Source organism: Mizuhopecten yessoensis, unplaced genomic scaffold (genome assembly GCF_002113885.1).
Source record: "Mizuhopecten yessoensis strain PY_sf001 unplaced genomic scaffold, ASM211388v2 scaffold4823, whole genome shotgun sequence".
In the NCBI taxonomy this organism is placed as follows: Eukaryota; Metazoa; Mollusca; class Bivalvia; order Pectinida; family Pectinidae; genus Mizuhopecten; species Mizuhopecten yessoensis.
The window spans coordinates 514,977-540,191 of NW_018405739.1; the positions used below are offsets into that span (position 1 = coordinate 514,977).

General features: G+C 36.3%; 2 protein-coding genes across 2 annotated transcripts in view; one reads left to right on the forward strand and one right to left on the reverse strand.

Annotated features, from left to right (window-relative positions):
- Window positions 1-12,847, forward strand: part of LOC110449842 (beta-1,4-N-acetylgalactosaminyltransferase bre-4-like) — a 43,843-nt gene extending 30,996 nt beyond the window's left edge. The window contains exons 3-7 of the mRNA XM_021496967.1: window positions 685-872; window positions 1,890-2,012; window positions 2,819-2,923; window positions 11,012-11,153; window positions 11,753-12,847. Of these exons, the coding sequence (XP_021352642.1) occupies window positions 685-872; window positions 1,890-2,012; window positions 2,819-2,923; window positions 11,012-11,153 (558 nt within the window). The 3' untranslated portion in view covers window positions 11,753-12,847. The remainder of the gene's footprint in view (window positions 1-684; window positions 873-1,889; window positions 2,013-2,818; window positions 2,924-11,011; window positions 11,154-11,752) is intronic.
- Window positions 12,848-14,641: 1,794 nt separating this feature from the next.
- On the reverse strand, window positions 14,642-24,992 carry LOC110449813 (pre-mRNA-splicing factor SYF2-like). Its single transcript, XM_021496910.1, has 7 exons — window positions 24,924-24,992; window positions 23,991-24,083; window positions 23,231-23,356; window positions 21,249-21,366; window positions 16,080-16,170; window positions 15,786-15,884; window positions 14,642-15,512 (listed from the first exon to the last, which is right to left on the reverse strand). The coding sequence occupies exons 1-7, from the start codon at window positions 24,945-24,947 to the stop codon at window positions 15,347-15,349; spliced, it is 717 nt and encodes a 238-aa protein (XP_021352585.1). The 5' UTR covers window positions 24,948-24,992; the 3' UTR covers window positions 14,642-15,346.
- Between the last annotated feature and the right edge of the window lie 223 nt (window positions 24,993-25,215).

Consider the following 25,215-nt stretch of genomic DNA (forward strand, 5'->3'; position numbering starts at 1 on the left):
ATAACAGTTCCAAAATAAAAATAAAAGGAATATGACATCGAACTGTGAAGATTCAAGTCTCTGGTAACTATATATATGATGCATTTTCTTGTCATGTCTGTGTTAATTCCGAACATGCGACTCGTAAGTATGGCGGTCTGTTTCTTCGTAGGATTATCCTTGAATCTCACCTGATTCTCTTCAGCACAGAATAAATTGACTTCTAATTCCCTAATCATCCCTGGATCGTTACATTATTTTGGCCTAAGGGGTTTAACAAGATCTTAGTTTAAATATCCTGATTGAAATATGCAATATGGACTTCGTCATGTTATTAATGAGAAATATAAGAAGACCTCCACCGCTTTGTCTGTTGCCCAATCCCTTTGTTTCTAAGATCTGAACAATAAATTTTNCAGTCGCTGTGTTTTATACAAATAGAGCTAATCACACAAGAGCGCCCTTCAGTGCCGAAAACGAAATGCACCTGAACAAAGTTGATAAAGCGTGAAAATGTAAATCTGTGATAAAGTATTTTGCAGGTTGGGAGCAACACGAAATGTTATAAAAACGATACAGTATTTTGCAGGCTGGGAATAAGGCTTAGTGTTATAGAAAACAATACCTTGTGTGATACTACAACTTATATGTCGTTTGTTAGATGAGAACGACAATGTGTAATGACAAGGAAATGGTATTTTGCAGGCTGGAAGCAACACTTTTAACAGGGGGATGCTGATGAACATTGGATATGCCGAGGCTATAAAAACATACAATTACACGTGTTTTGTTTTCCATGACGTCGATCTCATTCCTGAGGATGACCGCATCTACTACGGGTGTGGAACAAACGTACGCCACCTGTCTGTTGCAATCGACAAGTTTAATTATAGGTAAGTACATGTCTATAGAAAATCGAAAAAGTGTTTTATTTCATCTCAAAGACAGTAGTCATTGGTTGTCTTAACCAATGAATTATTGTATAGTAGTAATCTGTCCTCGTGAATTACCTTACAGTTGTGAGCCGTTTCCATGATTTATCATAGGATAGGGGGGCATTCTCCACGGATTACCTCACAGTGGCGAGCCGTATCAACGAAATACAATACAATTGTGAGCTGTTTCCATGATTTATCATATCATTGGGAGCATTCTCCACGAATTACCTTACAGTCGGGAGCCGTCTCCACAAATTACCATACAGTTGTGAATCGTCTCTACGATTTATATATATATAAATGGGAGCCGTCTCCACGAATTAACTTACAGTTGTGAGCCGTCTCCACGAATTATCATTTTATTTGGAGCCGTCTCCACGAATTACCTTACAGTTGTGAGCCGTCTCTTCGAATTACCTTACAGTGGTGAGCCGTATCCACGAATATCCTTACAGTTGTGAGCCGTCTCCACGAATTACCATACAGTTGTGAATCGTCTCTACGATTTGTATATATATAAATGGGAGCCGTCTCCACGAATTACCTTACAGTTGTGAGCCGTCTCTTCGAATTACCTTACAGTTGTGAGCCGTCTCCACGAATATCCTTACAGTTGTGAGTCGTTTCCACGAATTACCTTTCAGTGGTGAGCCGTCTCCACGAATCACCTTACGCACCAAAACGCACATGTGAGCCGTTTCCATGATTTATCATATATGATTTAATAATATAATGAGCCAACCGCTATTAATCGTCCATTGGATTATTGTTGGATAGTTGTCAGTCATTCCCATGAATATCATTTTCTATGAAACCTGTCTTATTCGCTTCCTCGAGTAGTCCTATCTTACATATCCATGTAATCTAATTTCTAATGAAACCACCAAATAAGCCCTGTGTGTTCAGATATTTGATCCGCGCAACACATAGCATGTCATGAATTAAACTCCGTTTTTTATATATCGCTTTCAGAATAGTCTTTCCAAACCTTATCGGTGGAGTGACTCAGTTGCCCAGAGCTGCTTTTGAAAAGATCAACGGATTTTCTAATTTGTACTTTGGATGGGGAGGAGAAGATGACGATTTAGGTATCAGGTATGTTACTTTGTCAGTTAATTTTATTACCAGACAAAACAAACTGCTAAATGCTGTTGCGTTTCATCATTTTCTCATTTAATAATTAAAGTTCAGACTTGATATTCTATATCCTCTTTCTTACCATTGAATACGATCATACAATGCCTATCAGTTACTTTTTATCTGTTTGATATCCGTAAACCATTAACAAAAAATTATGCCATTCGCTGATTAAACAAACGTTTTATACTTACAGTTGATTCTAAAATTTCCACCATCACCACATTCGGTATCATACCAAAATAAAGTGTCTCACAAACGCACATGTTAATATTTTTACTTTCTATTTATATCTTATATTTAGATAATATAAGGAAATTAAGACTAAACATTATTTAGCGTAGGATTATCATAGTTAAGGATGTATCAAGACAAAAGCGTTTTTGGAACAGTTTACTTGGTGGAGGTGATTAAAAAAATGTTTTCTTTTCGTTAAATATCAGTTGTTTCGATACCTTACCAATAATTCTTCCTGATTCCGAACATGATATTCTAATAAGATTGACTATTACTTTTGTATTGTGGTAAACAACAAGTTTTGTTCAGTTAAATCCCCACGAGTCCGTGTTTGTGTTCCTGTAATTAATGTAATGGTACTAACTGTATCAGTTCTTTTCTGAATAATTGTTAAGTTAAATTTCGTAATCGAACTAGCTTACTACATTAAGTCTTATTTAATTATTGAATTCTCGGTTAGTTATACATGACTCGTTTCTTTTCTTTTTCTTATTATTTGATAACCTAACAAAGAAAGTTGTTTTCAGAATCCGTAACGCCAAGTTAATTGTTGAAAGGCAAAGCATAGCGATAGCACGTTACAGAATGATAAAGCATCTCCATGAACGTTCTAATGCACCAAATCCCAAAAGGTAGGCATAACTGTTAGATACATGGTTGTGTCACCAAATCCCATAAGGTAAGCATAACTGTTAGATACATGTTTGTGTCACCAAATCCCAAAAGGTAGGCATAGCATAGCTGTTAAATACATGTTTGTGTCACCAAATCCCAAAAGGTAAGCATAACTGTTAGATACATGTTTATGTCACCAAATCCCAAAAGGTAAGCATAACTGTTAAATACATGTTTGTGTCACCAAATCCCAAAAGGTAAGCATAACTGTTAGATACATGTTTGTGTCACCAAATCCCATAAGGTAGGCATAACTGTTAATGCATGGTTGTGTCACCAAATCCCGAAAGGTAGGCATAACTGTTAGATACATGTTTGTGTCAACAAATCCCAAAAGGTAGGCATAGAATAACTGTTAGATACTTATTTGTGTCACCAAATCCAATAAGGTAGGAATAGAATAACTGTCAGATACATGTTTGTGTTACCAAATCCCAAAAGGTAGGAATAGCATAACAGTTAGATACATGGTTGTCTCACCAAATCCAATCAGGTACGCATAACTGTTAATTACATGTTTGTGTCACCAAATCCCATAAGGTAGGCATAACTGTTAAATACATGGTTGTGTCACCAAATCCGATAAGGTACGCATAACTGTTAAATACAAGGTTGTCTCACCAAAACCCGAAAGGTATCCTAACTGTTAAATACATGGTTGTGTCACCAAATCCCATCAGGTACGCATAACTGTTAATTCCATGTTTGTGTCACCAAATCCCATAAGGTACCCATATCTGTTAGATACATGTTTGTGTCAACAAATCCCAAAAGGTAGGCATAACTGTTAAATACAAGGTTGTCTCACCAAAACCCGAAAGGTAGCATAACTGTTAGATACATGGTTGTGTCACCAAATCCCGAAAGGTAGGCATAACTGTTAGATACATGTTTGTGTCACAAAATCCTATAAGGTAGGCATAACTGTTAGATACATTGTTGTGTCACCAAATCCCATAAGGTAGGCATAACTGTTAATGCATGGTTGTGTCACCAAATCCCGAAAGGTAGGCATAACTGTTAAATACATGGTTGTGTCACCAAAATCCCATACGGTAGGCATAACTGTTAGATACATGGTTGTGTCACCAAATCCCGAAAGGTAGGCATAACTGTTGGATACATGTTTGTGTCACAAAATCCTATAAGGTAGGCATAACTTTTAGATACATTGTTGTGTCACCAAATCCCATAAGGTAGGCATAACTGTTAGATACATGGTTGCGTCACCGAATCCCATCAGGTAGGCATAACTGTTAGATACATGGCTGTGTCACAAAATCCCGAAAGGTAGGCATAACTGTTAAATACATGGTTGTGTCACCAAAATCCCATACGGTAGGCATAACTGTTAGATACATGGTTGTGTCACCAAATCACGAAAGGTAGGCATAACTGTTAATGCATGGTTGTGTCACCAAATCCCGAAAGGTAGGCATAACTGTTAGATACATGGTTGTGTCACCAAATCCCATAAGGTAGGCATAACTGTTAAATACATGTTTGTGTTTCCAAATCCCATAAGGTACGCATAACTGTTAACTACAAGATTGTCTCACCAAAACCCGAAAGGTAGCATAACTGTTAAATACAAGGTTGTCTCACCAAATCCCGAAAGTTAGCATAACTGTTAGATACATGGTTGTGTCACCAAATCCCGAAAGGTAGGCATAACTGTTAGATACATGTTTGTGTCACCAAATCCCATAAGGGAGGCATAACTGTTAAATACATGGTTGTGTTACCAAATCCGATAAGGTACGCATAACTCTTAAATACAAGGTTGTCTCACCAAAAGTTAGATACATGGTTGTGTCACCAAATCCCATAAGGTAGGCATAACTGTTAAATACATGGTTGTGTTACCAAATCCGATAAGGTACGCATAACTCTTAAATACAAGGTTGTCTCACCAAAACCCGAAAGGTAGCATAACTGTTAAATACATGGTTGTGTCACCAAATCCCATCAGGTACGCATAACTGTTAATTCCATGTTTGTGTCACCAAATCCCATAAGGTACCCATAACTGTTAAATACATGTTTGTGTCACCAAATCCGATAAGGTAGGCATAACTGTTAGATACAGGTTGTGTCACCAAATCCCATAAGGTAGACATAACTGTTAGATACATGTTTGTGTCACCAAATCCCATAAGGTAGACTTAACTGTTAAATACATGGTTGTGTCACCAAATCCTATAAGGTAGGCATAACTGTTAATGCATGGTTGTGTCACCAAATCCCGAAAGGTAGGCATAACTGTTAAATACATGGTTGTGTCACAATATCCCATAAGGTAGGCATAACTGTTAAATACATGGTTGTGTCACAATATCCCATAAGGTAGGCATAACTGTTAAATACATGGTTGTGTCACAATATCCCATAAGGTAGGCATAACTGTTAAATACATGGTTGTGTCACAATATCCCATAAGGTAGGCATAACTGTTAAATACATGGTTGTGTCACAATATCCCATAAGGTAGGCATAACTGTTAAATACATGGTTGTGCCACCGAATCCTGAAAGGTAGGCATAACTGTTAGATACATGGTTGTGTCACCAAATCCTATAAGGTAGCATAATTGTTACCTGACTCGCTATATAAATGCATATTAATCAATTTCGACTGTTTCCAAAATAATTCACCAAACGAACTCTAGCTAATGTGTGCTACCGTAAAACTGTTGACTGGTCACGTGCAACTGTTGACTGGTCACATGTTAGGTAATCGAACGCACCTATAATTACAAGCACCCCGATGACCAAGCGTTTTTGGTACTGGATTGTTGACGGTTGTATGTCGGTAGATCTAAACATCACATTCGACATAGAAATTTTTGGTTTTTCATTGGTCAAGTAACAAAACAGTTGTTTCATGCCTTAGCAGTCAACAGTCAAAACCATTTTCCCTCGGAGTTGGGACCCCCCAAATGAACTGTTTCCCTCGGCCTGCGGCCTCGGGAAAAAGTTCATCTGGTGGGTTCCAACTCCTCGGGAAAATAGTTTTGACTGTTGACTGATAAGGCATGAAACAACTGTATACTATTAGATACATGGTTGTGTCACCAAATCCCATAAGGCAGGCATAACTGTTAGATACATGTTTGTGTCACCAAATCCCATAAGAAAGACATAACTGTTAAATACATGGTTGTGTCACCAAATCCCGAAAGGTAGGCATAACTGTTAAATACATGGTTGTGTCACAATATCCCATAAGGTAGGCATAACTGTTAAATACATGTTTGTGTCACAAAATCCGATAAGGTACGCATAACTGTTAAATACAAGGTTGTCTCACCAAAACCCGAAAGGTAGGCATAACTGTTAAATACATGGTTGTGTCACCAAATCCCGAAAGGTAGGCATAACTATTAGATACATGTTTGTGTCACCAAATCCCATAAGAAAGACATAACTGTTAAATACATGGTTGCGTCACCAAATCCCGAAAGGTAGGCATAACTGTTAGGTACATGGTTGTGTCACAATATCCCATAAGGTAGGCATAACTGTTTAATACATGTTTGTGTCACAAAATCCGATATCCCATAAGGTAGGCATAACTGTTAGATACATGTTTGTGTCACCAAATCCCATCAGATACGCATAACTGTTAATTACATGTTTCTGTCACCAAATCCCATGAGGTACCTATAACTGTTAAATACATGTTTGTGTCACCAAATCCGATAAGGTACGCATAACTGTTAAATACAAGGTTGTCTCACCAGATCCCGAAAGGTAGCATAACTGTTAGATACATGGTTGTGTCACCAAATCACGAAAGGTAGGCATAACTGTTAATGCATGGTTGAGTCACCAAATCCCGAAAGGTAGGCATAACTGTTATATACATGTTTGTGTCACCAAATCCCAAAAGGTAGGCATAGAATAACTGTTAGATACTTAATTGTGTCACCAAATCCAATAAGGTAGGCATAGAATAACTGTTAGATACATGTTTGTGTCACCAAATCCCAAAAGGTAGGCATAGCATAACAGTTAGATACATGGTTGTTTCACCAAATCCCAAAAGGTAGGCATAGCATAACTGTTAAATACATGGTTGTGTCACCAAATCCGATAAGGTACGCATAACTGTTAAATACAAGGTTGTCTCACCAAAACCCAAAAGGTAGCATAAATGTTAAATACATGGTTGTGTCACCAAATCCCATCAGGTACGCATAACTGTTAATTCCATGTTTGTGTCACCAAATCCCATAAGGTACGTTAAATACATGGTTGTGTCACCAAATCACGAAAGGTAGGCATAACTGTTAATGCATGGTTGTGTCACCAAATCCCGAAAGGTAGGCATAACTGTTAAATACATGTTGGTGTCACCAAATCCGATAAGGTGCGCATAACTGTTAAACGCAAGGTTGTCTCACCAGATCCCGAAAGGCAGCATAACTGTTAGATACATGGTTGTGTCACCACATGGTTGTGTCACCAAATCCGATAAGGTACGCATAACTGTTAAACGCAAGGTTGTCTCACCAGATCCCGAAAGGTAGCATAACTGTTAGATACATGGTTGTGTCACCAAATCACGAAAGGTAGGCATAACTGTTAATGCATGGTTGCGTCACCAAATCCCGAAAGGTAGGCATAACTGTTAGATACATGTTTGTGTCACCAAATCCCATAAGGTAGGCATAACTGTTGAATACATGTTTGTGTCACCAAATCCCATAAGGTACGCATAACTGTTAACTACAAGGTTGTCACACCAAAACCCGAAAGGTACGCATAACTGTTAAATACAAGGTTGTCTCACCAAAACCCGAAAGGTAGGCATAACTGTTAAATACATGTTTGTGTCACCAAATCCGATAAGGTACGCATAACTGTTAAATACAAGGTTGTCTCACCAAATCCCGAAAGGTAGGCATAACTGTTAGATACATGGTTGTGTCACCAAATCCCGAAGGAAGGCATAACTGTTAATTACATGTTTGTGTCACCAAATCCCATAAGGTACCCATAACTGTTAAATACATGTTTGTGTCACCAAATCCGATAAGGTACGCATAACTGTTTAATACAAGGTTGTCTCTACAAAACCCGAAAGGTAGCATAACTGTTAAATACAAGGTTGTCTCACCAAATCCCGAAAGGTAGGCATAACTGTTAGATACATGGTTGTGTCACAAGATCATATAAGGTAGGCATAACTGTTAAATACATGTTGGTGTCACCAAAAACTGTTAAATACATGGTTGTGTCACCAAATCCCATAAGGTAGGCATAACTGTTAATGCATGGTTGGGTCACCAAATCCCGAAAGGTAGCCATAACTGTTAGATACATGATTGTGTCACCGAATCCCATAAGGTAGGCATAACTGTTACATACATGGTTGTATCACCAAATCCCATAAGGTAGGCATAACTGTTAATGCATGGTTGGGTCACCAAATCCCGAAAGGTAGCCATAACTGTTAGATACATGATTGTGTCACCGAATCCCATAAGGTAGGCATAACTGTTACATACATGGTTGTATCACCAAATCCCATAAGGTAGGCATAACTGTTAAATACATGGTTTTGTCATCAAATCACGAAAGGTAGGCATAACTGTTAAATACATGGTTGTGTCACCGAATCCCGAAATGTAGGCATAACTGTTAAATACATGGTTTTGTCACCAAATCACGAAAGGTAGGCATAACTGTTAAATACATGGTTGTGTCACCAAATCACGAAAGGTAGGCATAACTGTTAAATACATGGTTGTGTCACAAAATCCTGTAAGGTAGGCATAACTGTTAAATACATGGTTGTGTCACCAAATCCCATAAGGTAGGCATAACTGTTACATACATGGTTGTATCACCAAATCCCATAAGGTAGGCATAACTGTTAGATACATGGTTGTGTCACCAAATCCCGCAAGGTAGGCATAACTGTTAAATACATGGTTGTGTCACCAAATCCCGAAAGGTAGGCATAAGTGTTAAATACATGGTTGTGTCATAAAATCCTATAAGGTAGGCATAACTGTTAGAAACATGGTTCTGTCACAAAATCCCATAAGGTAGGCATAACTGTTAAATACATGGTTGTGTCACAAGATCCTATAAGGTGCGCATAACTGTTAAATACATGGTTCTGTCACAAAATCCTATAAGTTAGGCATAACTGTTAGATAAATGGTTGTGTCACAAAATCCCATAAGGTACGCATAAATTTTAAATACATGGTTGGGTCACCAAATCCTATAAGGTAGGCATAACTGTTAAATACATGGTTGTGTCACCAAATCCCGAACGGTAGGCATAACTGTTAAATACATGTTTGTGTCACCAAATCCTGAAAGGTAGGCATAACTGTTAGATACATGTTTGTGTCACCAAATCCCGAAAGGTAGGCATAACTGTTAAATACATGTTTGTGTCACCAAATCCTGAAAGGTAGGCATAACGGTTAGATACATGGTTGTGTCACCGAATCCTGAAAGGTAGGCATAACTGTTAGATACATGGTTGGGTCACCAAATCCCATAAGGTAGGCATAACTGTTAGATACATGTTTGTGTCACCAAATCCCGAAATGTAGGCATAAATGTTAAATACATGGTTGTGTCACCAAATCCCGAAATGTAGGCATAACTGTTAAATACATGGTTGTGTCACCAAATCACGAAAGCTAGGCATAACTGTTAAATACATGGTTGTGTCACAAAATCCTGTAAGTTAGGCATAACTATTAAATACATGGTTGTGTCACCAAATCCCATAAGGTAGGCATAACTGTTAGATACATGTTTGTGTCACCAAATCCCGAAAGGTAGGCATAACTGTTAAATACATGGTTGTGTCACCAAATCCCATAAGGTAGACTAACTGTTAGATACATGGTTGTGTCACCAAATCCCATAAGGTAGGCATAGCTGTTAGATACATGTTTGTGTCACCAAATCCTGAAAGGTAGGCATAACTGTTAGATACATGGTTGTGTCACCAAATCCTGAAAGGTAGGCATAACTGTTAGATACATGTTTGTGTCACCGAATCTTGAAAGGTATGCATAACTGTTAGATACATGGTTGTGTCACCAAATTTACACGTTTTTGTCACTAAAAAGGTAGGTGTTAATGGTAAATAAACATTTGTGTCATCAAATCTCCGAAGGATGGCGGTACTGGTAAATCTACCACGTTTGCGTTATAACGACACTTTTCATTGATTAATAAGCATGAATTATTGGATGATTTCCAACAGATCAATGGTCTTTCAAAAACCTGCCCGGCGAATGTACCAATAAACTAGCTAGTCGCGGGACCGGTTTTATTTAATTTTGTATGGGTTTTTTAAAATTTGCTAGAGGACAAACAAAAGATATTCTGTTTTATGTCTAAGACTTCTTGGTTCAATTGAGCTTACCGCAGAGGTGACTTGAAATATTGTTTGTAAATCTGTCAAATACTGATTTCATGAGTTGACTAGCGATGCGGTAGATTGATTGATTGATTTGATTGATTAAAAGTAATTTCATATGAAATGAAAACGAGTACAAGATTCTTTTTATGACATAATCAAGATTTGTGGTATTTATTGGTGTAAAACGACAATTTGCATGCAAACTTGAAATGTTAAAAGCCGCCATTTCTACTCCAGTGCGTAAGTCTGTGACGTCATGAACTTATCATAGGCGTGACGTTACAATTGAAACTTACAACCAATCACAGGACTGAAAGGTCATATTGCATGGGTTAATATTCACTGCATTATATAATTATGTGATAAAGCTTTATGGAATATTTTCAAATATCAAAGAGATTTTCATAAATACCACAAGTGAGAAGATATTCTAAAGAAAGTCATTGAGGAATAAAAAATAGCTTTCGATTTTGTTCAAATGCTGCATTTAATTTTTATACATGTTGTGCTATCTATGCGATCATTCAATAAAATATAAACGGAAGAAGGTAATGTTGTTGTTTTATATATTGACTATGCAGGCCAAGGCGAGGTACAATTTGATGAACCTTGGAATTTGATTTCTATTAATATTTCTATCTTCAGATTCCAATTATTGAGAAACACCACTCGGCGGATCAAAAATGATGGGCTTAACACTCTAAAGTATAGAGTGTTACACAAGAAAGAAGAAAAACTGTATGCTAATATAACAGTTGAAATTAAGAAAGAAGACTATAACCTTTAAGTAAGTAATTACGTTGAAATATTCAACACTATACCCCCGCATGCAGAATTTCACATGTGGAATGTATCCACACGCTTGCATGTTCTTTGAAAATAATAAGTCTTTGAGCTCTGAAAGGTGTAAACGAAAGTTTCGTTAAACCAAAAACTGTCTTCAAACGAAAACTCGAAATTAAGCGACCAGACTCCTCGAACGTCATCTTGTTGTATGACAATAATGGTCACACCATAATCATTACCAGTCTCTGTGACAACCACAACTAATTGTGTTTTCACGATCGTTACCCGGCTTTCCGGTAAAATACGAGTGTCCCCTCCGTATTTGTTGTGATGATGTTGCTTCATATAGAATGTACAAGAAAACTATTTGATTGATGCAATCATTTAACTACTGTCATTGTCGTTATTACAAGTCCTAAATACTTTACTAATTCGTTTGATCAAAACAAACTTTCTGTACAATGCCAGAACAAATAGAAGTATTCATGTTTACCTATATCGTGTTACATACTGAAGGTGCAGAACTAGAATTTGTTAAATGCTAGGCATATACTTTAAATAAAATACATTAAAACTAAATGTTGTTTTTGAAAATTTCAGGAACCAACAGTCACTGCGATGTAGTATACAAGTTCTTCACCGGTTCCACTTGGTCAACGACGAGGATAGCAAGTCTTTAAGTAGGACAAACTGTTATCGGACACTTAATTTAAATATTCTGTTTAGAAAATATTCACGACTACGACTTTGTGAGAAGCCTTTAATGAAACCAATACTTAGGATGTTAAAAGATTATCACACTATCTTAGCCGATCTTAGAAAAACACAAATGCAACTATGCCTGCAATGAAATAATACTAAAATCCACTTTTTGATAGCCTGGACGGCGATATCACCCAATGTTAGTTGAACTGAGGAATACAACCATGCAAATTTACCAACAATGAAAAAACATACTTCAATAATTAATTTAACTGGAAGAAGAATATCTTGGCTATCAAAGACAAAACCTTCATGATGAACACTGTTCCTATGAAGCGCACATGTACAACACCCAATATCTATCCCGAGTACCAAATTTGTAAAAAGAATATTATGCAGGTACTCCAAGCTCACTACTTGTTTGTACCCATATTGTATCCTTTCATTAATTTTAGGTAAAATTTGAATCAATCAGCGGATAATTAAGTATCATACATACAACAAAATAGAGCGAAAGGGCACAGGAATATAAGACAAGGTGTTGACACATCATTTGAACACGGGAAAATTGGGAAATCACCAGGCCAAAAAATCATTCATTCATCTCAATGTGTCATCAATGTTAGACAGATTTATTCCGGGTCTTTAGATTAAAACAATTCAGAAACAATGCAACAGTAAAATTTGCTAAGAACACAAAATAGTATTCATCCAAAGATTTTAGGATTCGTGTCTATTTCCACATCAAACACATGTTTACGGTAAGTTTAAAAGAAGATCAGTATATATAGCGTTTTGTTTACTTGACTATCGCCCGGTGGAGTTTTTGGTCCAACGTTGGTGTTTGTACTAGAGTAGAGAGTTGTTGAATTACAGAGCAGTAGATATTTTATTTATTTAACTATTTATGTGGGTTCACATGTTGGTATGATAATCGCAAAAGTGAACGGTTAATTTGTCTGTGTTGGCCAGCTCCAGTTCATGCTGCCTGATTGGCCGACTGTCATTTGTTGCAACCCTCGTGTTGTATTGCAAATCATAACAATAGGTTATCACAAAATAACTTATTAATTTCATATTAATATTATTTATTTTTTTATATCTATATCTCTACTATCATTATAACATGTACTTACTATTTATCATTTTTAAGAAGTGAACTTTCAAAAGCTGTCTGTCGCCGAATGTCACTTATTCAGATTTTGAGTCTCCATTTGCTTTCCCAAAAAATGTTGTTTTATTAACATCTACGAAAAGAATTCTATAATACTTGTACAATTAAAATATTTTAGTTATTTGTTACGTTTTTACTCAGAACTTTGTCCGTTTGCTGGACAGCTAAAAATTATTTTAGTTTTACATTTTTTAACAATGAATCGTTTCCTCCACCATGTGGTCATTTCGTCAGTGTTGAAGATCAAAACAGTGAAATCTATATCCAAAGTGTTCCAGAAGATATGTAGAAACTTGTTGACGGACTTGCTTGGGGACCTTTATCAATCAGTTAATGAAGTTGTTGAATGGTTTCCCGTTGAGTTTTATATATAACTCGCAAGTACGGCAGATTTTTCTTATACTCAAAACTATCTAAATCGGTTGTGAAAGATAGAAATATTGACTTAACTGTGAACTATATGATATCCATCGGCATACGTTGCAAGTTCTACACAACAAAAGGGTAAAATGTTATAGGTTTTTTTTAATTGATCGGACGTCATATGATATTGCGACATCATAAACAATTGTCTCTTAGCAATTTCACCTAGTAAGCATGCAATTTTAGTCTCTCAATATGGCAATCTGATTAAAATCATCTGTTACATGGCTCCGTTCAGGCGTAGTACGAAGTTAACGAAGTCATGTAACATGTTTTTAATCAGATTGTCAAAAGGGCCACTTTGTCTCAAATTTATCATTATCATTAAGCTGTGGTCTTTCCAAAAAAAGGCCAAAAAGTCAGCTTATTACAAGTAAATATGTGATTATAGGCAATGACAGTTTATAGAGATTGGAATATCCTGTTTAGTGGATTGTTTTGCGTTCCGAATTTGTTCTGGTGAAAATGAATGGGCAACGTTTTGATTCATCAAAGGATAGTTTATATGGTCCCTTTGTGAACACAGGTGATCAGTATATATTTTGACTAGTATTTGTTTTCCTACTCCAATAAATTTAAGTTTTTTAATATGCATAAAAACAAGTTAAATGTCACTTTTCGTAACAAGTAGCAGGATCATACAAAAACTCAGAGTTATAGTAGTACTGTGTTGAGCAATCTCGTTTCGGGTGCATTATGTCAGTGTAGATATCACTTATTGCAGCAGTTCATGTGGTGCGACTCACAGCTGTGACAGATTTCCTTAAAACATCAATTTAAATTGAAGGATTGAATGAAGAACAGATATATCCTTTGTCTATAGACGTTTCGTTTGGTTTCGTTTGGTTTGTGTTTTACGTCCTATTAACAGCTATGGTCATTTAAGGACGTGCCAGGTTTTGGTGGTGGAGGAAAGCCCGAGTTCCTGGAGAAAAACCACTGACCTGTGGACAGTATCTGGCAACTGCCCCACGTAGGCCTCGAACCTGCGACCCAGTGGTGGAGGGCTAGTGGTAGCGGAATGTTAGACATCTTAACCACTTGGCCACCTCGGCCCCCGTTTATAGATGTAGTTGAGATGAGAGTATACAACACCTCAATACAATCCATGGTATTTGTTTCAGTATTTTTTAATTATCAAACTACAACTGTAAATATGCCTGAAAATTATGGACAAATAAATCTTTCAATCAATAAAATCAAAATATGAATATTCTTTATTTTTTTACTGGACAATAACATTGTACATTTGCATGAAATGTCTGCTTTAAAGTTGTTAAGAATTATATACAAAAAATACAGATAATATAGTACTGCAAACATGACAATTTTTGAGGCAGTGCTATTTTCGCCAATATTACAGTACAAAATATGTACTTGACATAGAGCAAACATTTTTTTGTAATTAAAAGCAATTATGTAAATTCCCAATGTTTGTTGGCAAGCCAAACTGTAATATGTCTTCTACACTTATGATACACAAACAAATTTAGGCATATAAATATTTAAAAAGTATTCTCTCTCTCTCCCTCTCTCCATCTGTATCTGTCACAGTTTTACATACAATAACTCTATTTTTCTTTACCTTTACAAATCATTTTCCATGCCATTGTATACTTGTGGGTATTCCTTGTATACATAATTAAGCAATGTTTTAGTTTATAAGGCCATAACCTAAAACTGTTACTTGAAATGGTGTTCATACATCCACTAAGAGTGTACCGGTATATGGAACTTTGATGTAGCAATAATCAAGGAATACTCTTCTCTCACCAGGATATGAGTTATCTGCATCAATAACCATAAACAAGGTTTTGGATATTGTATGATTTGAATGAAACCCGAAATGGTACTTGTAAAAAGATATCAATAATTTCAAACATAGGGTCATTTGATCACACTGCTGTTCCTCTCTCAAGATTCTGTTTAATCTCAGCAGTGTAGGTCCCATAGAATCTCTCCAACTTCTTGTTGAATTTCATGTTACGTTCATTGATGTAATCAATGTCTGCATCTTCATCAAATGTCCTGCGGCGACTATACTTCTCACGCTTTTTAATCCTGGTCAGAGAAAAAAATGTGATTTAAATTCATATTTTGTGTTTTCCCAAACAAATATGAAAACAATAATGTTCAAACTCAAAATTGAACACAGTATTGGCTCAAAATCAAAGAAATTTGTCAAATCATAACATAATCAAAATAAATTTTCTGATTATGGCTTCTGGAGAAAGGAGCCAAACGTGAGCAGGGAAATTCAATCATGTGCTGTCACTAGGAAAACATGCTTCTTTGGTGTGATGTCACATTAATTCAGATGCAAGCAGTACTTACTGTTTCTCAAGATCAGTCACCATTCTGTCAACAGACTCCTCAGAATCTTTGTGCTGATTAAGCCCCAGTGTGTTCCCTGTTGCATAGAAATCTTCTTCTCTGTTGAAAAATATGTAATTTCTACTTTAGTCACTGAATTGATTTTTCTTGCGTATATCCTTACTAATTTTGCTGTTTTGATTAAATCAATTATCCTGCATTTATTTGATGTAAAAAAAAAATTACAGCTTGTTAACAAATTCTATGTCAGTACAATATACATGATTTAGTTATCTCCCCTTTGATAGTACTTACAGCTTGTCCTTTTGTCTGTTATAGTTGTCCATGTCAGGCTTGAGACTTTTAGTGAGCCTGTCATACTGGCGCCTTGTAGCTGCTTCATACCCTGAAATAAGTATTGAAGTATGTTTCATGTTTTGGTAATATGTATCTACCCTAAAACAACACTAGTACTTCTGCCATAATGAAAGCGATTTGACCTATTTTCCTGAAATGTATTACATTCATGTATTAACCCTTTCACCACTGTGAACCACAATAGACTCATCAAGATAAAACTAAAGTAGAGTCTACTTAAGTTACCTAGGGGTGAAAGGGTTAATAATTGCACAACGTCTTGCTAGATTTAAAGTATGTATACCCCAAATGAAAATGGAAATTAATATATTGTTATTACATATGATCCGAAAACAAAAATGTTGAAAACCAAATCAAAATTGGCCAGCCCAATGCCAAGATATTGACGCGTAATATGTACAGTTCTCACCTGTCCTTATACTACTAATTAGCACAATCATAACTCACAGTGAATGAGACCTTAATTATCGGCTGTGATGTCACAAGTTCAATGACTGTGGTAGCCACCATGGAAGGAATAGACGAGATTGAGAACAGCCATACAGCATCAGATTGCCAATTAATATTAGTTTTGAGGAATCAAATTATGCTGAAGATGACATTATGTATATTAAATACATCCAGCCATATCAAATTTGCCAGAATTTTCAGACAGACTCCGAAGAGGGTAATACAGACTGGTAGCAATGCATGTTCAGTTTCTGAGCACTGATGAGAAATTTGTCGAACACACAAGTTTGAGGGAATTAAACAGCAATACTCTCTATGCTATTGATAAAAAAATGTGGTTATTTTTTCTTTAATTTTAGTTGGAAAGTCAGTTTAAAATGCATAATACATGTACTTGAGTTCCCACAGGTAAGTTTTACAGGTAGATTTACCAGTGTGTCTAACACACTTTTTAAGAAAACAAGAGGCCCATGGGCCTAACGGTCACCTGAGTCCTACAGTATTACTTTTTGTTGTTGAAATATGAAGTGGAGATAATGATGTCAATCATCCCTACCAAAATTTGAGTAAAAAAAAGTTAAGCAGACACTTTCAGTCAAGTTAGTCAGGACAATGCATTGTTGATCATTCCTAGACCGAGTTTCAGTTAATTCGGCCTATTAGAACTTGATTTTAAGTTTTAAATAGTTTTTTTCCAAAATGGCAGCCATGGCGGCCGTATTGGATTTTTGATGGACCTGAAAAAACCCATTTTGCAAGGACCATGAGTTGATCATTCCTACGAGTTTCAGTTAAATGGGCCCAGTAGAACTTGACTTTAAGTTTGAAATATATTTTCAAAACGGTGGCCATATCGAATTTCTGATTGACGCAAAAAATAACAACACTTTGTCAGGATCATGAGTTGATCATTCCTACCAAGTTTCAGTTAAATCGGCCAAGTTGAACATTACTTTCAGTTTGAAATAGTTTTTCAAAATGACGGCCGTGGCGGCCATTTCGGATTTCTGATCGACCCAAAAAATAACAACACTTTGTCAGGACCATGAGTTGATCATTCCTACCAAGTTTCAGTTAAATCGGCCAACTTGAACATTACTTTCAGTTTGAAATAGTTTTTCAAAATGACGGCCGTGGCGGCCATTTCGGATTTCTGATCGACCCAAAAAATAACAACACTTTGTCAGGACCATGAGTTGATCATTCCTACCAAGTTTCAGTTAAATCGGCCCAGTAGAACATGACTTTCAGTTTGAAATAGTTTTTCAAAATGACGGCCGTGGCGGCCATTTCGGATTTCTGATCGACCCAAAAAATAACAACACTTTGTCAGGACCATGAGTTGATGATTCCTACCAAGTTTCAGTTAAATCGGCCTAGTAGAACTTTACTTTAAGTTTGTAGTAGTTTTTTCAAAATGGCTGCCGTGACGGCCATATTGGATTTCTGATCGACCCGAAAAATAACATCACTTTGTCAGTACCATGAGTTGATCATTCCTACCAAGTTTCAGTTAAATCGGCCCAGTAGAACTTTACTTTAAGTTTGTAATAGTTTTTTCAAAATGGCTGCCGTGGCGGCCATATTGGATTTCTGATCGACCCGAAAATTAACAACACATGGTCAGGGAGTTGTCAGTAACATTCCCATGAAGTATCAATGAAATCCCTTAGATGGTATTTCAGCTTAAGTTGAAAATGTTAAATGTTAACAGACGACGGACGAAGACCAATAGCAATAGGTCACTTGAGCTAAAGCTCAGGTGACCTAAAACTATAATTCCTATCAAAACTAGTTGCCCTATACGGAATTGAAAAATGTTGGCACTCTGAGATAGACACAAATTTATACCTGTGTCCAGGTATGACATCAAATGGATGTCAGCAGGTGGGCAAGGGGGTACCTAAGTTAGTATGTAGATTATGTGTCTTCCAATTTTCCATTTAACAACAATGTCCTCAGGCTAGATAACAGGGAAATGAATAAAGATCAATTTCAAGGAAAATATGCATGTTAAAGAAGCATGTTATTTGCAAACCATAAACAGTACATGTACAACTGTACCACCGGACAAACCATAAACAGTACATGTACAACTGTACCACCCGACACACCATAAACAGTAGATGTACAACTGTACCATCTGACAAACCATAAACAATACATGTACAACTGTACCACCGGACAAACCATAAACAGTACATGTACAACTGTACCACCGGAAAAACCATAAACAGTACATGTACACCTGTACCACCCGACACACCATAAACAGTAGAGGTACAACTGTACCATCTGACAAACCATAAACAATACATGGACAACTGTACCACCGGACAAACCATAAACAGTCCATGTACAACTGTACCACCCGACAAACCATGAACAGTACATGTACAATTGTACCACCCGACAAACCATAAACAGTACAGTTACAACCGTACCACCCGACAAACCATAAACAGTACAGTTACAACTGTCCCACCCGACAAACCATAAACAGTACAGTTACAACTGTCCCACCCGACAAACCATAAACAGTACATGTAAAACTGTACCACCGGACAAACCATAAACAGTCCATGTACAACTGTACCACCCGACAAACCATGAACAGTACATGTACAACTGTACCACCCGACAAAGCATAAACAGTTCATGTACAACTGTACCACCCGACAAACCAAAAACAGTACATGTACAACTGTACCACCGGAAAAACCATAAACAGTACATGTACAACTGAACCACCCGACAATCCATAAACAGTACATGTACAACTGTACCAGCCGACACACCATAAACAGTACATGTACAACTGTACACCCCGACAAACCATAAACAGAACAGTTACAACTGTACCACCCGACAAACCATAAACAGTGCATGTACAACTTTACCACCCGACAAACCATAAACAGTGCATGTACAACTTTACCACCCGACAAACCATAAACAGTGCATGTACAACTTTACCACCCGACAAACCATAAACAGTGCATGTACAACTGTACCCCCCAACAAACCATAAACAGTACATGTACAAGTGTACAACCCGACAAACCATAAACAGTACAGTTACAACCGTACCACCCGACAAACCATAAACAGTACATGTATAACTGTCCCACCGGACAACCCATAAACAGTACATGTACAACTGTACAACCGGACAAACCATAAACAGTACAGTTACAACTGTCCCACCCGACAAACCATAAACAGTACATGTATAACTGTCCCACCGGACAACCCATAAACAGTACATGTACAACTGTACAACCGGACAAACCATAAACAGTACAGTTACAACTGTACCCCCCGACAAACCATAAACAGTTCATGTACAACTGTACCACCCGACAAACCAAAAACAGTACATGTACAACTGTACCACCGGAAAAACCATAAACAGTACATGTACAACTGTACAACCCGACAAACCATAAACAGTACAGTTACAACTGTACCACCCGACAAACCATAAACAGTACATGTACAACTGTACCACCAGACCAACCATAAACACTACATGTACAACTGTACCACCAGACCAACCATAAACACTACATGTACAACTGTACCAACCGACAAACCATAAACAGTGCATGTACAACTGTACAACCCGACAACCCATAAACAGTACATGTACAACTGTACCACCCAACAAACCATAAACAGCACATGTTCAACTGCATCACCGGACAGATGAAAGTCAGGAACAAAGCAAATAATACTGGACCATGTTAGCACATTATATCTGATCAGGTGGTTCAAATGGAAATTGTGTATTTGTAAACTTCTTTAATTATTTGGATTGCATAAAGAATAAAAATATAAAAATTATCAACTTCTTAATACCTCTATATTTAATGCAACTATATAAGAAAACTTATGTCACAAACAGTACATTATTCACAATGTTTCAAGTTTTTATAACTAAGGGCAAAAATAATTGCATTGCTGCTCATTTTGAGTATAAATTATTGTACAGCATTTGTTTGTCAATTTCAATCATATATCTCATGCATATTAAAAAGAAAGGGGTGGAGTGCAATTACGTTAATTTGACTCAACTTGTAATAATTGTTCTGTGTTGTATATAGGGGTTCATCATATTTTGTACAGATAAATTGAATAATAAAAATTACAATATTTAGGCCACAGTCGCTAGATTAACAAATAAGTACAAACAGAGACTCATTTAGATAGACATAGCATCCGCATGTGTGTACGGACATCCACATACAGCACATTGTTTGCCTCCTCAATTTTAACTTAGTTGATCATTAAAATTGTAATAAAAAGTAATTTTATGTATGTAGCACTTTAAATATTACGTACACAAGTACACGTTAGTGACAACGGAATAGATATCATATAAACAGCTAAAAAGCTAAAAAATATTTTCATATATTTTCATTTTGACAGCGTTGAACTTGTGATGGCACATGCAGATGTGGGTTACCAATAGCGAGGTGATCGCCGCTGAGCCAAACGTGTGTTTTTAAGAAAAAAAGCAATATGTTGGAAACGGAGTCCACTACGATGTTCGCATTTTCTTAGCCTTTCATTGTCTTGTATAAAATGGAAGTATTTTCATAGCTAAATATAGCAAAACATCAGGCTACACGTCCATATAAAAAACAAACAAACCAGAAAATCCTGGATCAGGGTTCTTCTGCTTCTTTTTTCGTGCCCATTTTTCTGCCTCGTCCGCTCCAATTTCTAGCAATTTCACTCTGTCATAGTCTTCTCCTTTAGCCTCAGTCTCCTGCAGTAACATTTCATCAAACAAATGTTCATTATATTTACAAACTAAAACCATATTACCAGGGTAGGCAGAAAATGGTAAGTCCAGGTTTTCATAATTTAAATCCATCTGGTGATTAAAATCAGAAAGATAAACTGTTTTTGAAGTTATTTCCTTTATCATACAACTCAAGTACAGACTGATCCATGTTGGTTCAGGTAAATATATATTACCTGGAAATGGAAGGTTTTGATGTTCTTTAATTTGTGCTAGTAACTTTTGAATACAAAAAAATAGTCATGTCAAAAATATGAAAAAGGCTTATAAATAATGATTTTGCACCTAAAAAATATGGCAAAACAAAAACTAAATTTACTTAGGATGTAAAGAGAAATTGGTGGTATTTTCATCTTAATCTAAAATATAAGCGATATAAAAGAAAACGAGAAAATGTCTGTAAGACATAAATGCCCCCTGCTGCCATGTGAAATTAGTTCAATGTTCTATAAAAAGTTACAACCACTTTGATCTTGATACCCTGAAACATGCACACACACAAGGTACATGTACTACACTTAAAGTTGATTTTAATATTCATGTTTTTTCTGTATGTTATTACCATTCTGAAACACAAGGATGTCAGAGGTATACCCATAATTGACCTTGTTGCTAAGTGTTTAAATTGAATCAGTTGATGATTTTCTATATATAGCAACAGTGACCTTGGCCTTGACCTGGGAACCCTGAAAGTTGAAACACAAGGATGTCAGATGTTTACCCATATTTGACCTTTATATAAAGTTTGACCAAAATCTGTGAAAGAATCAAGTTGCTAAGTGTTTAAATTGAATCAGTTGATGATTTTCTATATATAGCAACAGTGACATTGGCCTTGACCTGGGAACCCTGAAACACAAGGATGTCAGAGGTTTACCCATATTTGACCTGTATATAAAGTTTGACCAAAATCTGTGAAAGAATGAAGTTGCCAAGTGTTTAAATTGACTCAGTTGACAATTTTCTATATATAGCAACAGTGATCTTGGCATTGACCTTGGAATAGTGAAACACAACGATGTTCGAAGTATACACACGCTTGACCTTTGTATAAAGTTTGACCAAAATCTGCCAAAGAATGAAGTTGCTAGTGTTTACATTGAATCTGGACGGGACAGACATGAGCAACACTATATGCCCCCCCCCCCCCCCCCCCCATTTTATGGAGCGTTGTCCCTTTGTATAAAGTTTGACCAAAATCTGTCAAAGAATGAAGTTGCTAAGTGTTTACATTGAATCGGGATGGAACGGATATGGGCAACACTATATGTATGTATGTATGTATTTAATAAATGTCAATAACTAAATAAAAAAAATGTTTGTGTCATAAAGTTTTACTTTGATGAATAAAATGGTTAGTGTTTCCAACAGGGGAAAAAAAGGTACGGAGAAGTGGCAAGCAAAAGGGCACATTAAGCCAAAAGGGACATTTCAATTAGCTGCTACTTAAAGTGCCTTTTTAGCCTTGCATTAGATCAAAAAGGACATTTAATCAGCTGTTAATTACGGTAAGGTGCCCTTTTTTCCTGCCAGGTATTTAGCAGACACAACATAGATTTTATCAGTCTTTAAAAGGGGATGGCGCCAGAGAAAAAGGGGATGGCGCGGCCCCATGCTAATCGGGTTTGTGGGAAACAGATGTCACAGTATGGCACTTGGGGTCATTAGTTCAAAAGATCTCCTGAAAGCTGAATCTGGTTTTTTGGTAACAGAAATAAAATAACCTAATAAATAAAATGAAAGGTATATTTTTATGGTAAGTCAAAATATTCTTAACATATACATGGGCACATTAGTCCTAGTATTTCCGATATATTAAAGGTGTTACCTTTCTCTTCTTTTCTTCCTCCTCCTCCCACTCTACCCGCTTTCTCTTCTGTTCGAAATTTGTAGGAAGTTTATTTCTTCTGTCTTCCTCGACTACTTCTTTATGGTTCAGCTTTCTGGCTTCATTCTAAAAACAGAAGCCACACTAACTTTAGAGGAATCCTGATACTCACATTCCAATCTTATTAGTAATTTTCAGCACAAACTTTGAAAATGAGAAGTTTTATGAAAATCTACATGCTATTCCAGAGAAAAGACAGGTCAGATCAGATCATATAGCATCACTAGAGAAAACATCTTTGAATCCAAAGGTTCCAGCCTCATATATATATAATTTCTACACCTTTGGAATGTGTCATGACGAAACTGAAGGCTTTGTTCATGTATACACCAGTACCATGGCCACCTTCCCAAGGATTACAGTTGACTAGTCTGAACACTTAAGAAATCCTGCATACCTGTGATATCTATGTAATTCAAGATAAGAGGAATAACACAGCAGCATTATTGCCCATCAATTATAAGGGGTTTTTTTATGCCTGAAATTTATTACATAGCCTGAGCCTTCGATTTTGCCATGACATGTTCCAAGGATGAGGAAAAATAAATAACAGGAGCAGAATCTTTGGATTTCGATGATGTTGATAAGAATACTACATATGTAGATGTTATTATGAAAAACACTTGTTTGTGTCTGTTGACAAACTCACACACTATTCATGTTAGTGTGTATAAACACATTTACTAAATAATATACTCACCATGCGTAATTCCAAATTTTTCAGCCGATCTAATCGACCACTCTTTGATGAAGTTCCTTTGCTACTTGACGGTTCTGTTTGTAATGTTAATGACTGAAAAATATATCATCCTTTAGTCAGAATGTGAAATAGGGCTTAGAAATTTAGTTAATGACTCATTATGGATTCATGTACAGTACAGTTCATGTTAAGCACCCTGAAACTTGAAATTCTATAAATACAGATCATATAAATACTGAAGTTAAAAGCAAGATTTTACAGGTTGTTCACAACCTTTTGTATTGATAATTAATAATCCTCCATTTAGGTAACTGACTGATACTGTATACATTAAAAATCTATTCTTATTACTGAAATTGGGAATATGTTGAAATAATATCACATAAATTCGGAGCAAAAACAGGCAAAATAACCCATTACATTATGTTTGTGATGAAAAGTAATTTTCACTTTGGTATTAGTACTGTTAATTTTCCGCATATTGATGGCAAACCTGTTATCAACTTCAACAGGTTGGGCACAACGGCTCATATAGGCAATAATCCTGCATTTGGGTAACAGTTACCCATTTGAGTAACAATTTTATACTGAAATGGGGAATAAAGTGAAATAAAAACACAAAGTTGTTTTAAAAACTTAGAGCCAAACAGGGAGCTATTCTTTAAACTTAATCCAATAAATAACACTACGAAGTACATTAATTTTGTACACGAAAGTTTAAGGAAATACGTAAAATATGAAAAGGCCAAACGATCGCGGGGGTGAACACAGTGTTACTGTACACAGCACAAACGAGGCATATTCAGTATATATTTTGCAGTCTTGTATGGACATATTATGATGAATATAAGAAAGAATGACTATAGTAGACAAATGTTGTGTTATTTGTTGCAGTATATCTTATAATTTACACTTCAGGTACGTCCTACTTACAGCCATTGTTGATATCTCTGTCATCGAGACGCTTGACTTTGTCGGCGTTTGTAAAAAGAGATGTCCAGACAAAAGTATCCGGAATGTGACGAAAATCATAGACTTTGACACAACCTGATTGCGAAAGGGTTGTTTATAATGTTTCTAGAAGTAAACGAAATATCAAAACAGCGTCTTAAAGTTATCGTTATGTGTGATTGCGTAATGGGACACAACTTTTTATATAAGCGCAAGGTTTTACAGATGGGATATTTGTCAAAACTGAGAAGCTCAGTTATATTTAATTTTCTCA

Coding starts and splice junctions, on each gene's coding strand:
- LOC110449813 (XM_021496910.1), bottom strand. CDS start 24,947: ATGACAGAGATATCAACAATGGCT. Junction 16,171..21,248: donor CCCTGATCCAGGATTTTCTG/GTTTGTTTGTTT, acceptor TACTTATTTCAG/GGTATGAAGCAGCTACAAGG. Junction 15,513..15,785: donor GTGACTGATCTTGAGAAACA/GTAAGTACTGCT, acceptor TTCTCTGACCAG/GATTAAAAAGCGTGAGAAGT.